General features: G+C 45.7%; 1 protein-coding gene across 2 annotated transcripts in view; it reads right to left on the bottom strand.

Annotated features, from left to right (window-relative positions):
- The window catches only part of LOC126267435 (evolutionarily conserved signaling intermediate in Toll pathway, mitochondrial), a 104,510-nt gene that overhangs the window by 57,566 nt on the left and 32,719 nt on the right, over window positions 1-14,225 (bottom strand). The window contains exon 2 of one of the 2 annotated variants that reach the window (XM_049972693.1): window positions 3,539-3,608. The exons of the other annotated variant lie outside the window; for it this stretch is intronic. Coding sequence (XP_049828650.1) covers window positions 3,539-3,608 — 70 coding nt within the window. The remainder of the gene's footprint in view (window positions 1-3,538; window positions 3,609-14,225) is intronic. 2 annotated transcript variants of the gene reach the window in all.

The following is a 14,225-nucleotide window of genomic DNA, read 5'->3' as shown; positions in this document are numbered from 1 at the left end:
GGTGCTGAGCCACAACAGCTGCTGAGCCCGGGGGCCTATAGAGACATCCAATTACCATGTCTGAGCCTGCTTTAACCGTGACCTTCACCCAAATCATTTCACAATTCGAATCTCAGTCAATTTCCTTCGATACTATTGCACTTCTTATCGCTATAAACACGCCTCCCCCTTCACTGTCCAGCCTATCTCTGCGGTATACATTCCAGTCCGAGTTTAGGATTTCATTACTGTTTACGTCTGGTTTCAGCCAACTTTCTGTTCCTAGTACTATATGGGCGTTGTGACCGTTTATTAATGAGAGCAGTTCTGGGACCTTTCTATAGACGCTTCTGCAGTTTACTATTAGCACATTAATATTGTTATTCCCTGTTGCATTTTGCCTACTCCTGCCTTGCCGCGTCTCAGGAGGCGTCTTGTCGGGCCTAGGGAGGGAATTCTCTAACCTAAAAAAACCCCATGTGCACTCCTCACGTACTCCGCTACCCTCGTAGCCGGTTCCGGCGTGTAGTGCACGCCTGACCTATTCAGGGGGACCCTACATTTCTCCACCCGATAGCGGAGGTCGAGAAATTTGCACCCCAGCTCTCCGCAGAATCGTCTGAGCCTCTGGTTTAAGCCTTCCACTCGGCTCCAAACCAGAGGACCGCGATCGGTTCTGGGAACGATACTACAAATAGTTAGCTCTGATTCCACCCCGCGAGCGAGGCTTTCCGCCTTCACCAACTCCGCCAACTGCCTGTACGAACTGAGGATGACTTCTGAACCCAGACGGCAGGAGTCATTGGTGCCGACATGAGCAACAATTTGCAGTCGGGTGCACCCAGTGCTCTCTATCACCGCCGGTAGGGCCTCCTCCACATCTCGGATGAGACCCCCCGGCAAGCAGACAGGGAAATAGCGGAAAGGTCGGGGAAGAAGGCCGTGTTCACTCTAAGGGGCTCCATCACCCGCCTAACGTTGGAGCTCCCAATAACTAATAAACCCCTCCCCCCATGTGCCTGCTCGGACCTTGCTGAAGGAGCAGCCACATGTCCACTCTCAGGCAGAGCGGGCGATGCCACACGGCCAGCCTCCACATTGACCCTCCGCCTCGTGCGCCGCGAACGCCGCTGAACCCGCCACTCCCCTTGGGGAGAGGGTGGCCCAACCGCGCCCGGTACCCGCGAAGATGTCTCGACAGCAGGGACAGTGGGTGAAGCATGTAACACCTGGGGTGTACCTTGCGACGCACCAGACTCCCCACTGCCGCTACACTCCGAGGCAGCAGCCTGAAGACGGCTGACCGCGGCCATCAACACGCTCAGCTGTTCGCGAAGAGTGGCCAGCTCCTCCTGCGTCCGTACACAGCAGCCACACATCCTATCCATCCTAAGAAATCAATTTACTATAGAGTGTTAATAAACTTTTAAATAGACTGCTAATTCACTAAAGGCGGTTGATTATTGACTAAACTGTGATTGCTAACCACTTCTTGTAGAAAACAAGGAAAATAGCACTACCTGTCTCTGGACTGTATTCAAAACAAACACTAGCACTACTAGCACTATGGCTGACTAAAGGGACTCTCTGACTGTATTCAAAACCAACACGAGATCTATGAAACACTTAATAACACTCGACTATTAAAGCTTCCTAAAAGCAAAAACACACCGAAGAAGAAGTGACAAGTAAGAAAAATACAGGTAATACTTAAATTAAGGTAGCTCACTGCACAGCAGACGTGAAGCAGACGGCGGTTAGGGCGAAAATAAAAATGTTGTGACTGAAGACTGAATATCATTGATAAACTACATTCCTAACCCAAAAGTAAAAGTCAGTCACAGACAGCACAGCTTATGGCATAATGTCTACCAATATCGTAAAGAAGTCAACAACAGCAAGAGTGCAGTACCTATCAAGGAAATAAACCTTGACACGTATTAAACATTCAACCTGTAATTTGCAATATTTACTAAATATTCACATTTGTACTACAAACATTAGGTACAAACCCCATTTTATTGCTTCAAAATGCCTTTTGGAGAGTGAAAAATCAAGAGGGATAACAAATGGAAGATGCAGAGAATAATCAGACTTTAAACAAATAATCAAGATCATATAACTCTTTCAATCTGAATAAGAATCCTCCTCAGCATCTGGTCCAGGTAATGCATCACATGCAGTTTCATCACTCAAACTGTGGTAATATCTGTGATATTCTCCTGGAACCATTTGTTTTCCACCTATTGTGAGCAGTTATTTAAGTTTTGCTATTGCCAATAGAAATTTTTTCTTATATGCCTTGTGAACAGGCATACGATGTCTGTTAGAAAAGCAACAGCCCCCACTTTTTTTAAGGGTGAATACCTGATGGATTTGAAGATAGCACACCTGCGCACAAACTGACCTTGAACCTTTGTGCTCATGCATGAATTTTTTCCTGCCTGTCAATATCAACAGTTGCTGGCAAGCAGCAGCAGTTAAGTGAGGTAGCATGTAGTCCTTATGTTGGCTTTTCATTGCAAGGGAAATGACGGAACAGCTGCAGCAATACTACTGTAGCTGCTAGACCAGAAGCGTTGGGCAACAGTCAGGTGGAAACTACTCAGAAGATTCAGACGGCTTTTAGTGACAGTGCCGTGGGAATTACACAGATCAAGGAGTAGCACTACCTGTTTAAAAAATGGCTGCACATTGATGGAGAGCAAGCCATGTTCTGGTTGGTCATCAACATGGCAAAATGAGCATCTCACTGTCAAACTGAATGCGTGGTGATGCGGGACCATTGTGTGACTGTCAGAAATTATGGATGAGATGGGCATCACAGCACTTTTGTGGCACATTCCATTTCTCCCCAGCTTCCTATTAGACTGGTGTAATATCCAAACTTACAGGTAGAATCAAAGAGGACTTTTTGTACAACTTTTCCTTCATTTCTTCTTCATTTTTTCCTTGGGAGATTTTACTTCTTGTGAGAGCCTGTCAAGTTTATACCTCGGTGTCAAATTTATATCTGGGTACAAGGGTCACTGGAGTGCCTTACAGCCTGATGTTAATACTAATTTCTCCCACTGATTGCTATGTGTGTGTAGGGCAGTTAAAATACAAGACAAGCCAGGGCAGATCTCTCCAGTTTCACAGGAGAAGGACAGAAGGGTTCTGGGTACATCAGCACAGATGCATCCACTGATGGGGTACAGGTGGCTTTCAAAAACAGGGGATAAGTAACGTCTCCATCAAATAGTTTACGGATTTAGTCTGTAGTTCACAACTTTGAACAGAGGAGATGCTAGTTGTAACCTTTGCAAAATTGGTGATCATATCAACAAAATGAAGTCATCAATATATTTTTGGGCCTTCAAAGAGTGCACGGCAATTTAATGTTTTGTATAAAATATAAATGCAAAATAACCAGTCACTAAATTTGAAGTTTATTATTTACAACATGTACTGTAGACATTAAAAATATATACGAATCAAGTGACAGCCAGATGTAATTCTGAATTAAACAACTGACAATGAATAAACAAAATTAGTAGTAAACTTTAGTGAAACTTGCCTCTTCCCTCAAACCACCTCATAAGCAGTTGACCCTCCTTAATTTTGTCTAGATTATTCCAGATCCTCTTCTATATTTCAAAATAGATCAAATTAAAATCCAATTTAGTTTATACAATAAAAGTCAGATCTCAAACAAAATAATTTATTATTATTATTATTAAATCATATGGGTGACAGGTCTCATTTATGTAGAAATATGTAAAAATTATTTAGAAAGATGTTAGGAACAAAAACCACTGATATATAACTTTATTACAATCTTTGCAGACCATAAGACAAAAATACAGTATACGTAACATCTCTGTAAGCCAGGAGACACTAAATACTTGTAACATCATCAATAAATAAACTTCCAATCTAGTGACTTATTATATTGTGTCTTTAGCAATATTACTATCAGGCAGCCACTTTAACAGCCCACAAAATTTGTGAATGTTTAAAATGAATTTTCTTTTCCTTTATAACAATTAGGGCAAACTTGCAGCTGGAGAGAGAGAGAGAGAGAGAGAGAGAGAGAGAGAGAGAGAGAGAGAGAGAGAGAGAGTGCGAGTGCGAGTGCGAGTGCGAGTGCGAGTGTGAGTGCGAGTGTGAGTGTGAGTGTGAGTGTACCTGGGCAGTTTTTGGATAGGGGAGGAGGGGAGGTTGTTCTCAAGGGCAATCTTAGTGTAAACTTCTGCCAAATTTAAATACCACGACTTTTACTTTTCCAGGTAAGACATACGGTTTAAATGCCAACATGAAGACATCTGTGTCACCTAGTCTGATTTTGGACCTCAGTATGTACCGCAAAAACAAATGCTACGTTGTTCCCGGTTTGTTCAGAGTTTGTCACACTGCAGCATTACATATCTGTGAAAGCTAATGCCTTGGGCATATTAAAGCTTTCTTGGAGGAGGGGGCAGAGGGGGTCATGTACCACACACACTAATACCTCCCAGCTCAGTATACGCTCACTGTGCTTGAGACTGCATTTCTGTTGATGCTTTAATCAATAAGGATCCTACTACATTTTTTCCTGGTAGGTTATTTCATTGGATTTATATTTGATATACTCCACAGAATACAAGTTTTGTTATTGTGAAGGACTCACCCTTTGCCCTAGTGCACACTAAATATTAAGTAAAGTGTTTGGTCAGAACAAGTGACCTTTTTTCTTGTCATGTCCTTTATCTTAAGGTGTGACTCTCGAAGGGAAGGCTGTGGGGTTACAGGCTTCTGCATTAAATTTTCTTCTTCCAAGCACAGAAACAGCTAGCTTTACACAGCCTTTAACTAATTTTGACTCTTCTCATTTGTCAGACAACCACTATGATTCTGCCTGCCCCACGTGAGTTCTGTTCAAGGGCAATGCTGAGCCCCCGCAATGTCCTGACCCACTACTCAGACACCCAGTGCCTCAAAAGGCTAGGCATCTTCTCTTACACAGGGAAGTAACAGTTCAATGATCGACTGACTGACGATTGGGGGGTATGGGACTAAATAGAGAGGTCACCAAACCTACGATTCCCAAGTTACACACTGAAGATTCTGATTTGATTTATTGCTCATTTAGACACGGGAGAGAGAGGGTCCACTACAAGTTGAGAGGAGTCGAACTATAAAATGAGGAAGTTAAAACACACACATTAGAAGGTATAAAAGAATAGCCCAAATCTAAAAACTGGGAAAACAGAGGGATACAAGAGCAGTCTTTGCAAGAAGAGTGGTCATGGGTTCCAGACGGAGAACATGAAGAGAAGCCCCAGCCACAACCACCCTGCCTGTGCTCCAGAAGTAAAGCAAAACCTTACATCTGAAAGTAAAAACCACTTTCTCGGAGGAGACTGAGGGCCACTTCAACCATCAGTGAATCGTCTGCCAGTACTAAATTCAAAGAATCTGGAAAACTATACAGAGTACGAAGGACCAAAAGAAGGCAACATTCCACAGATATATGGGATACCGTCAGTCTGGCTCCACAACCACATTGTGGGAGTGGTTCATTACACAAGAGGAAACAGTGAGTGAGCCTGGTATGACCAATGAGTAGACAGCATAAAACAGTGGGCACCTTCCGAAAGGAGCGGAAGGAAGAGCGCCAAACTGCAGTAGACTTCTTGATTGTATGGAGTTTATTACTATGAGCAGTAGTGTTCCAGATGGCATCCCACTTTTGGGCAAAGAGAGGTTTGACGTAGATCTGCATATCCACAACTGGAATCATGAAAGGAAATGGGTTGGTTGGTTGAGGTTTAAGGGACCAAACAGCAAGGTCATCAGTCCCTTGTTTCAAATATGGTCCATTCCGCGAATGGGACATCTCAGGAAAGTCAGAACAATAAAAGGGAAAAGGCTAAAAACGTAAAAGGGCAGTCATGTTGTCCATGGTAAAAAATAAATAAGGGAAGTCTGCAAGAGAACGAACCCAACACTATGCTGAAGCAGCATAGGCAAGACCACCTGTGGCTTAAAAGGTGCAACCGCTAGAATGTAGAAATACGTATGGGAAAAGGAGACTAACAAAAAAAAAAAAAAAAAACCCACAGAGTAAACGGGGAAGAAAAGAGGATCTCTGTCAGGGAGGTGAATCTGGAATCTCCAAACACTAAAGGAAATGGGGGATAAGTATATATTTCTCTATCCAAACGGTCAGCCAGTTCAATCCCTGGGATGCCCACATGACTTGGGACACAGAGAAAGGCAACTGTGGAGGTGGCATAGCCAAGGGCAGGGAGAAGGTCATGGACAGCAGGGGGTAAAGGGTGACTAGAGTAGCATCAGTGAATAGTCTACAAACTGCTCATTACATCAAAAATTAAAACACTGGAGGCCTGAGAAACAAAATTGAGGGCTGTGTGAATGGCTAGGAGCTCTGCCGAGAACACATTACATGCTCCTGGCAATAAATGGGTTTCTAAGCCAGGAGGAGACACAAAAGTGTATCCCACCTTGTTTATCATCTTAGAACAGTGTAGAAATGGCGACACCCTGGAACTCAGCACGGACAGCACGAACAAGATGCTGGGAAACCATAGGGGCGACAAAGACCTTAGAACCCTGGAACAGGTCGGTCCTAATCCTTGGTCTAGGCACCATCCAGGAAGGGTGTGGGAGGAAATGCATGGGGCACATTCTAGGTAGATGGAGATCCTGACAGAGGGAAGTGAGACGCAGTCCTACCGACAATCCCATCCTTGGGCGGTTATCAGCAGAGAGAGATCCCTCATTTGCGGTTGAAGACCATGAGGAGATTTTTGCCTCTGGTAACGTCCAAGTGTTGGATCATCTGGTTCTGGAAGGAAGCCGTGCCTGGGGCCATGTCACGTGAAGAGGTAAGAGCCTGCAAGAATTCCCATTCAGTGGAGAGTTCATTATAGGGTTCAGTGTGGTGCAGGCTGAAACAGAGGGGAGTCTATTTAACTAGGCATTTCTGCCAGAGATGGGTAGTGGGATAGGAAAAGGACGCAAAACTGCTATGGTCATTAGCGCCCGGTCTGTGACTTAGGAAACAGTAAAAAACGAAAATGGAAAGCACAAGAATGGGAACGTAACTCAAAAAATTGGAGAAACTAAAAGCAGAAGGAAAGCTTAAAAATACACTACAGACAGGGGTTGGTTGTCCTCAAAAAGAGCTTCAAATGACTGACGTCATCCCACTGGCACTAATAAACTCGAGAACGCGATCAACCGAGCGCGTGTCATCTGCTAAAATGGACGATATATCAGGCAACAGCTGTAGACGGGCGCGTAACGGAGTAAAATAGGGGCACTCAATTAAAAGGTGTCCTACCGTCCACAGCTGAGAGCAGTGGGGACAGAGTGGAGGAGGATCGCCGCTTAAAAGATGTCGATGGCTAAAAAGACAGTGCCCTATCCGGAGTCTAGTTAAAACTACCTCCTCCCGACGATGCATTCGGGGGAGAAGAGGTCCAAGCACAGAGAAGAGCTTTCACGTCCCGCAATTTATTAAGGGGGAGTGTTGACCAATGTGCGTGCCATAAAAGAACAACACGACGACATAAAACGCTCCGTAGATCGGCGAAGGCAATCAATCGAATAGCTGGCTGAAGAAGAGAGACGGCAGCCTTGGCCGCTATATCGGCAGCTTCATTACCACAGATACCAACATGTCCTGGGAGCCAGAGGAACACCACCGAGACGCCCCCCAAATGGAGCAAGCGCAGGCAGTCCTGAATCCGGTGGACCAGAGGGTGGACAGGGTAGAGAGCTTGGAGACTGAGGAGAGAGCTGAGAGAATCTGGACAGATAACATACTGTATCCGCTGATGGCGGCAGATGTATTGGGACAGCCTGGAGAACAGCGTAAAGCTCCGCAGTATAAACCGAACACTGGTGGGGAAGCCGAAATAGATTTGGGGTGTCGCCAACAAAATAGGCACTCCCTACACCTACCTGTTTCCGAGCCATCAGTGTAAAAAAAATGTGGCTTCCTTCATTTGTGCACATAGAGCAGCAAATGCTCGACGATAAACAAGTGAAGGGATACCATCCTTGGGAAATTGACAAAGGTCACGGAGCGGGCAGGTCCGGGGACGGGGCCAAGGTGGTGCTGTACCCCAAGTTGTCAAGAAGGTTGTAGGAAAGATAATGGACCAGTTGACAGAAGCAGACTCCCGGTGGTAGTAGGGAAGAAGGGCGGCCTGCATACCCTACATCCAAGGAGGCGTCGGAAAAAATGGCATGGGCATGGAAGACAGGTGGATAGCATAACGACTCAGAAGGACAGCTCGCTGATTGGACAGCGGAGGTTCAGCAGTCTCAGCATAAAGGCTTTCCACAGGGCTGGTGTAAAAAGCTCCAGACACTAAACGGAATCCACGGTGGTGGATAGAGTCGAGACGCCGAAGAATAGACGGTCGAGCAAAGGAGTAAACTATGCTTCCATAGTCCAATTTCGAGTGCACTAAGGCGCGATAGAGGTGGAGAAGGACCACTCGGTCCGCTCCCCAGGAGGTACCATTCAGACACGAAGGGTGTTGAGGGATCACAGACAGCGAGCCAAAAGATAGGAAACATGGGAGGACCAGCACAGTTTCCTGTCAAACATAAGACCCAAGAATTTAGCGACGTCCGAAAACGGAAGGTTGAAAGGTCCTAGATGATTGGAAGGCGGAAAAACTCCTTACGTCGCCAAAAATTAACACAAACAGTCTTACTGGGAGAAAAACGGAAGCCAGTTTCGAGGCTCCAAGAGTGGAGGCGACATCCTTGAAGACATCGTTCAAGAAAGCTGGTGCGTTGAGAGCTGTAGTAGATCGCAAAATCATCCACAAAGAGGGAGCCAAAGACATCAGGAAGGAGACAATCCACAATCGGATTTATGGCAATGGCAAACAGTACAACACTCTGCACGGAGCCCTGGGGTACCTCATTTTCTTGGAAGAAAGTACGGAAGAGAGTAGTGTTCACTCCCACTTTAAACATGTGCTCTGCCATAAATTCACAAAGTAAAAGGGGTAACCAACCTCGAATGCCCCAAGAGAACAGTGTGGAGAGGATGTCTGTTCTCCAACAGGTATCGTATGCTCTCTCCAGATCAAAAAATATTGCTACTGAGAAAATTGTTCATGATATAAGTGGAGAGAGCAACAAGATGGTCAACTGCAGAACGATGCTTTCGGAAACCGCATTGGGCAGGTGTTAAAAGACTTCAGGACTCCAGCCACCTTACATACACTACACGTGAAGAGAAATGGGGCGATAGCTAGAGGGGAGATGTTTGTCCTTTCCAGGTTTTGGAACAGGAACGATGATAGCTCCACGTCATCATCTGGGAAAAGTACTGTCGGTCCAAATTTGATTATAAAGGCAAAGGAGGTAACGCAGACTATGGTATGATAAATGCAGCAACATTTGGATGTGGATACCATCCGGTCCTGGGGCGGAAGAGCGAGAAGAAGAGAGTGCGTGTTGGAGTTCCCACATGAAGAAAACAGTATTATAGCTTTCATGATTTTGAGAGGAGAAAGCAAGAGGTTGCGCTTCCGCTGCACGTTTCTTTTGGAGAAACGCTGGCAGGTAATTTGAAGAGTTTGAAATCTCAGCAAAGTGTTGACCCAATGAGTTAGAAATTGCGACGGGGGTCAACTAATGGATCATTCGCGACAGTGAGCCCGGAGACCGGGGAGAAACTAGGTGCGCCTGATAACTGTCGAATCCGACTCTAAACTTCCAAGGAGGGAGATGAGCTAGTAAAGAATTTCCAGCTTGCCTTCTTGCTGTTGCGGATGACACGACGGCATCGCGCACGGAACTGCTTATAGTGGATACAGTTGGCCAAAGTAGGATGGTGTCGGAGAGCGTGAAGGGCAGGTCATCGCTCAGGTATTGCGTCACGGCATGCCTCATTCCACCAAGGAACTGGGGGGCGCCAGGGCAATTCGGAGGTGTGTGGTACTGAACGTTCCACAGCTGTAAGAATAACGTCTGTAATATGAGTGACCTCATCGTCAACACTAGGAAAGTGACTGTCATCGAATGTCGCAAGAGACGAAAAAAGTGTCCAATCGGCTTGGGCAAACTTCCAGCGTCGCAGACGCATATATGGCAGTTGAGGCTGCAGTCTAAGGACACACGGAAACTGGTCACTTAAGTGTGTATCATCAAGGGCGAACCATTCAAAGCACCGAGCTAGAGGAACAGTACCGACCGAAAGGTCCAAATGAGAGAAAGTTGTCATGGAGGCAGACAAAATTGTAGGTTCCCCAGTGTTGAGGCCAACAAGATCCACTTGGTGGAAGCTGTCAATAGGATGCCTCGCGGACAACGGCGCGGAGATCCCCAAAGCGGGTGGTGGGCATTGAAGTCCCCAACCAGCAAATAGGGGGGTGGAAGCTGACCAAGAAGACGAAGCAGATCAGCTCATGCCATTGGTGTGGACGATGGAATGTATACAGTAGAAAGAGAAAAGGTATATCCATAAAGAAAAAGACTGACAACGACAGCTTCGAAGGAAGTGTTTAAGGGGATCGGGCGATAATGGAGATTATCATGGAGAAGAATCATGAGTCCTCCATGTGCTGGAGTGCCTTCAACAGGGGGAAATCAAATCAGACGGACTGAAAATGGGGGAGAACAAAGCTGTCGTGGGGACGCAGCTTTGTTTCCTGAAGACAGAAGATGACCAGCGAGTAGAATCTTAAAGAGGATCGACAATTCATCCCGACTGGCTCAAATGCCACGGATATTCCAGTGGATAATGGACAAAGGGTGAACAGAAAATGGAGGAATGTGACCAAGGTTGCCCTCAACTCAACGACTGCTCAGAGCTTCCGACAGACAGTATGGAATGGCATTCAGCTGAAGGCAGAAGATCCTGATCCATAGGTTGTTCAGGAGTAGCTCCTGCCACCAGCGATCGGCCGGTTGATCGGCCGCCAGCAGTGCGCCTCGGCGACACAGAAGATGGCCGAGGGCGATTACTGCCAGGTAGTGCTGTAGATGAGACACACCTTGGCGGAGAAGGGTATGAACTGGGTTCCTTATTAGCCTTCTTGGAAACATGATGTTTAGATGAAGGAGGAACCGATGGTTGTGAAGTTGGGGTATGTAAAAAATCTTCACAAATATGCTCTTTTTTCGAAGTCTTTGTGTCTGCCTTGTGGGCTCAAGATTTAGCAGAACCCAATGAAGGGTGGGCCATAGAGTGGGCAGGCAAAAGTGGGGAGATTGAACGGGCGATCTTTGCACTGGCCGATCTGACGACCGTGGCACTAAAGGTGAGGTCACAAGTCTGTGTGGCCACCTCCTTTGTTGGCCGAGAGAGGCAAGGACAGTGCTGTATTTTCCTGTCTGAGGCACGGTGGGCTGTTGACTGGCGAATAATTTTCGAGCAGCAAAGATCAACACCTTTTACTTCACTCTGATTTCCTGAATGAGCTTTTTGTCTTTAAAAATGGGGCAATCTCGAGAGGAAGCAGCGTTGTCATCCATACAGTGGATGCAACGAGGGGATGGAGGTGGACAAGCACCCTCATGGGCATCCTTGCCATACATAACACATTATCTCATAGCCCACTTTGATTTTCAATGGGAGTTGAACTTTGTCAAATGTCAAGAAGACAGTACGGGTTCGAATGATGTTCGTGTCAACCCTTTTCATGATTCTATGAATAGCCGTTACGCCCTGGTCAGACAAGTAGTGTCGAATTTCCTCGTCGGACAATCCATAGAGGGAGCATGTATAAACGACCCCACGTGATGAATTTAAAGTACGGTGCGGTTCCACCCGGACAGGGAAGGCATGTAGCAGCGAAGAATGCAGAAATTTTTCTGTCTGGAGGGCACTGTCTGTTTCTAACAACAAGGTGCCATTTCGTAATCTGGAACAAGACTTTACAGGACCTGCTATTGCATTGACACGTTTCTGAATGATGAAAGGGTTGACCGTGGAGAAGTCGTGACCTTCGTCAGACCGAGAAACAACAAGGAACTGTGGCAACGATGGAACAACTGTCTGTGGCTGAGACTCATTGAACTTACGCTTGTTAGCTGACAAAGCAGAAGATGAGGAAAAAATTGCGAAAGTATCCCCCATGATTACCGGTGTCTCCGATGGTGCGCTCCAAGGGAACAGCTCAGGTATCAGTAGTATGATCCCTGTGTAGTCAAGGGGCTCACAGCCACTTGGGTAAATAACTGTCGCACACGGACTGACTACACGTGCTGGTGACCTAGCAGGGTGGAGAGGGGCTATGGTGGGGAAGGAAAGGGGGAGATGATCCACACCGTAGACACTAGGGAGGAAGTTCTTCCCCATATGGCTCACACCAAAAAGAGAAAATTTAGAAGTGGAGGGTCAAACCTCAAGTGGGGGCCTAAACGCCAAAAAGGATGAAAGATAACAGAGAGAAAGGACAAAATTGCAAGCAATACAGGGAACCAGGTGGACAGTCAAATCAATTTAAATCAAAACAGAGAGAGGGGAAGGAGGGGGTTACAGAGAAGAAGTGGGGATAAGGAGGGGGTGTGCAGGGAGAAGTAAATGCAGCTAGGGAAGGAAGAACTGGCTGCAATAGCCTGGGGCCCCGAGTGTGTCATGCACGAACTCATGAAAGAACTGTGAGCCCCCTGAGGGTAGATAACAGATCAAGTATCAAATATGTTAGCCCTGTGTCTCTCTCAGGGCACTGCAGTTAAGAGAGTGTGTGAAGATTCTGCCATAACTCTCTGGCTACTGCAGAAAGTTTTCGGCAGTAGTTGTCTTGTTGTGAGCATGGCAGGAAACTGTCATACATCATGGATAATATACCAATAAAAATAATCAATAATGGAAAATATTATATAACTGGATAAATAAAAAAAATTAATCAGCACACCATGGCACAGGCAAACAGTCAAGGAAATGTACAAATTTTTGAAGCCAGTCTGGTCCCCTCCTAGCACAAGTGTTGAAGAGGAAGGAAGAGGTATGAAGGAACAGTGTTGGTGATGTTTAGGAAAAAGAGAGTTATGGAAAAGTCATCCAGAACCCAGGGGCCAGAGGATAGTTACTGGATGGGATGAGAAGGAAAGACTCAGTGTTTGAGACTGCACTAGATGGGATTTAAAAACCTGCAAGCTTTAAGGTGGAAGCAAGAGACATTACTGATTGCTTCTTACCTTATTTCACTCTTGCTTATTAGCCTATCTTCCACATTTAAGTTCTCGGGTTTTCAAATCTCATCCAGCACAAACTCCAACAACCAGTATTTCTTTCCCGTCCCATCTGGTTAAGTCTCCTCTGACACAGGATTCTACGCAACTTTTCTGTAACTCAAACGTAAAGGACAGCAGTAATTCACAGAATATGTAATTTATTGCTGACCGACATTTTGACTACAGCAATTACCATCAGCGCATTACCAGAAGAGCCAGAAGAATCTTATAGGCATAACCATGCCAGAGCATGACAATCGACACAAGCTTTTACATGGCAGAAACCAAACTGAAGTTATTGCTTACAACCTGTGCAGACAGCAATAATATAACTCTGCCGATTTCCTAAACCTCACCAGTCCTATTCCTTCATCCCTGGCTACAAAAGCTTACACGTTTCCTTAACTTTTGTGCGAGTTTCTCCTGTCACCACCACGGCTAAAGAAATATCTAAGGTACCCTCTCTCCATATTACCTGTATTACTATCAAACTTTGAAAAAATAAATAAATAAATAAACAAAAAATAAAATAATAATTAGTTAAAGCTGAAAGTGGAAACTAGACTATCTTGCCCCCCCCCCCTCCCTCACTCACACACACACACACACACACACACACACACACACACACACACACACACACACACACACAGTGCTATGAGAAGCAGGATGTTCCTTCTGTGATATGGCAGAAAGACCAAGCAGGAATGTTGCCACTGTATATGATTACTGACAGTTGTGGTCATGAGAATGTAAGGTCGCAAGAAGACCGGACTGTGGATGGCAACGTGGCAATACGGAGAGGAAATACCATCGTGTTCAGTGTATGGCTGTGGCACAGTGTACTGCACCTACAGCATCAATGTGAGTAACTGTTGTCACCACAGGGAGACAATGAACTGTTACAAATAGGTTATTTGAAGGACTGCTCTGAGCCAACCTTCCTGATAAAAGATGTCTCTGCTTCAGTGCTAGTGATGACCATGTGTTGATTAGGACGACGCCATTTGAATGTGTTGATTAGGACGACGCCATTTGAAGGTTTGCAA

The sequence above is a fragment of the Schistocerca gregaria genome, chromosome 4 (assembly GCF_023897955.1).
Source record: "Schistocerca gregaria isolate iqSchGreg1 chromosome 4, iqSchGreg1.2, whole genome shotgun sequence".
NCBI classification, from domain to species: domain Eukaryota; kingdom Metazoa; phylum Arthropoda; class Insecta; order Orthoptera; family Acrididae; genus Schistocerca; species Schistocerca gregaria.
This window is presented reverse-complemented; position numbering and strand designations above follow the sequence as displayed.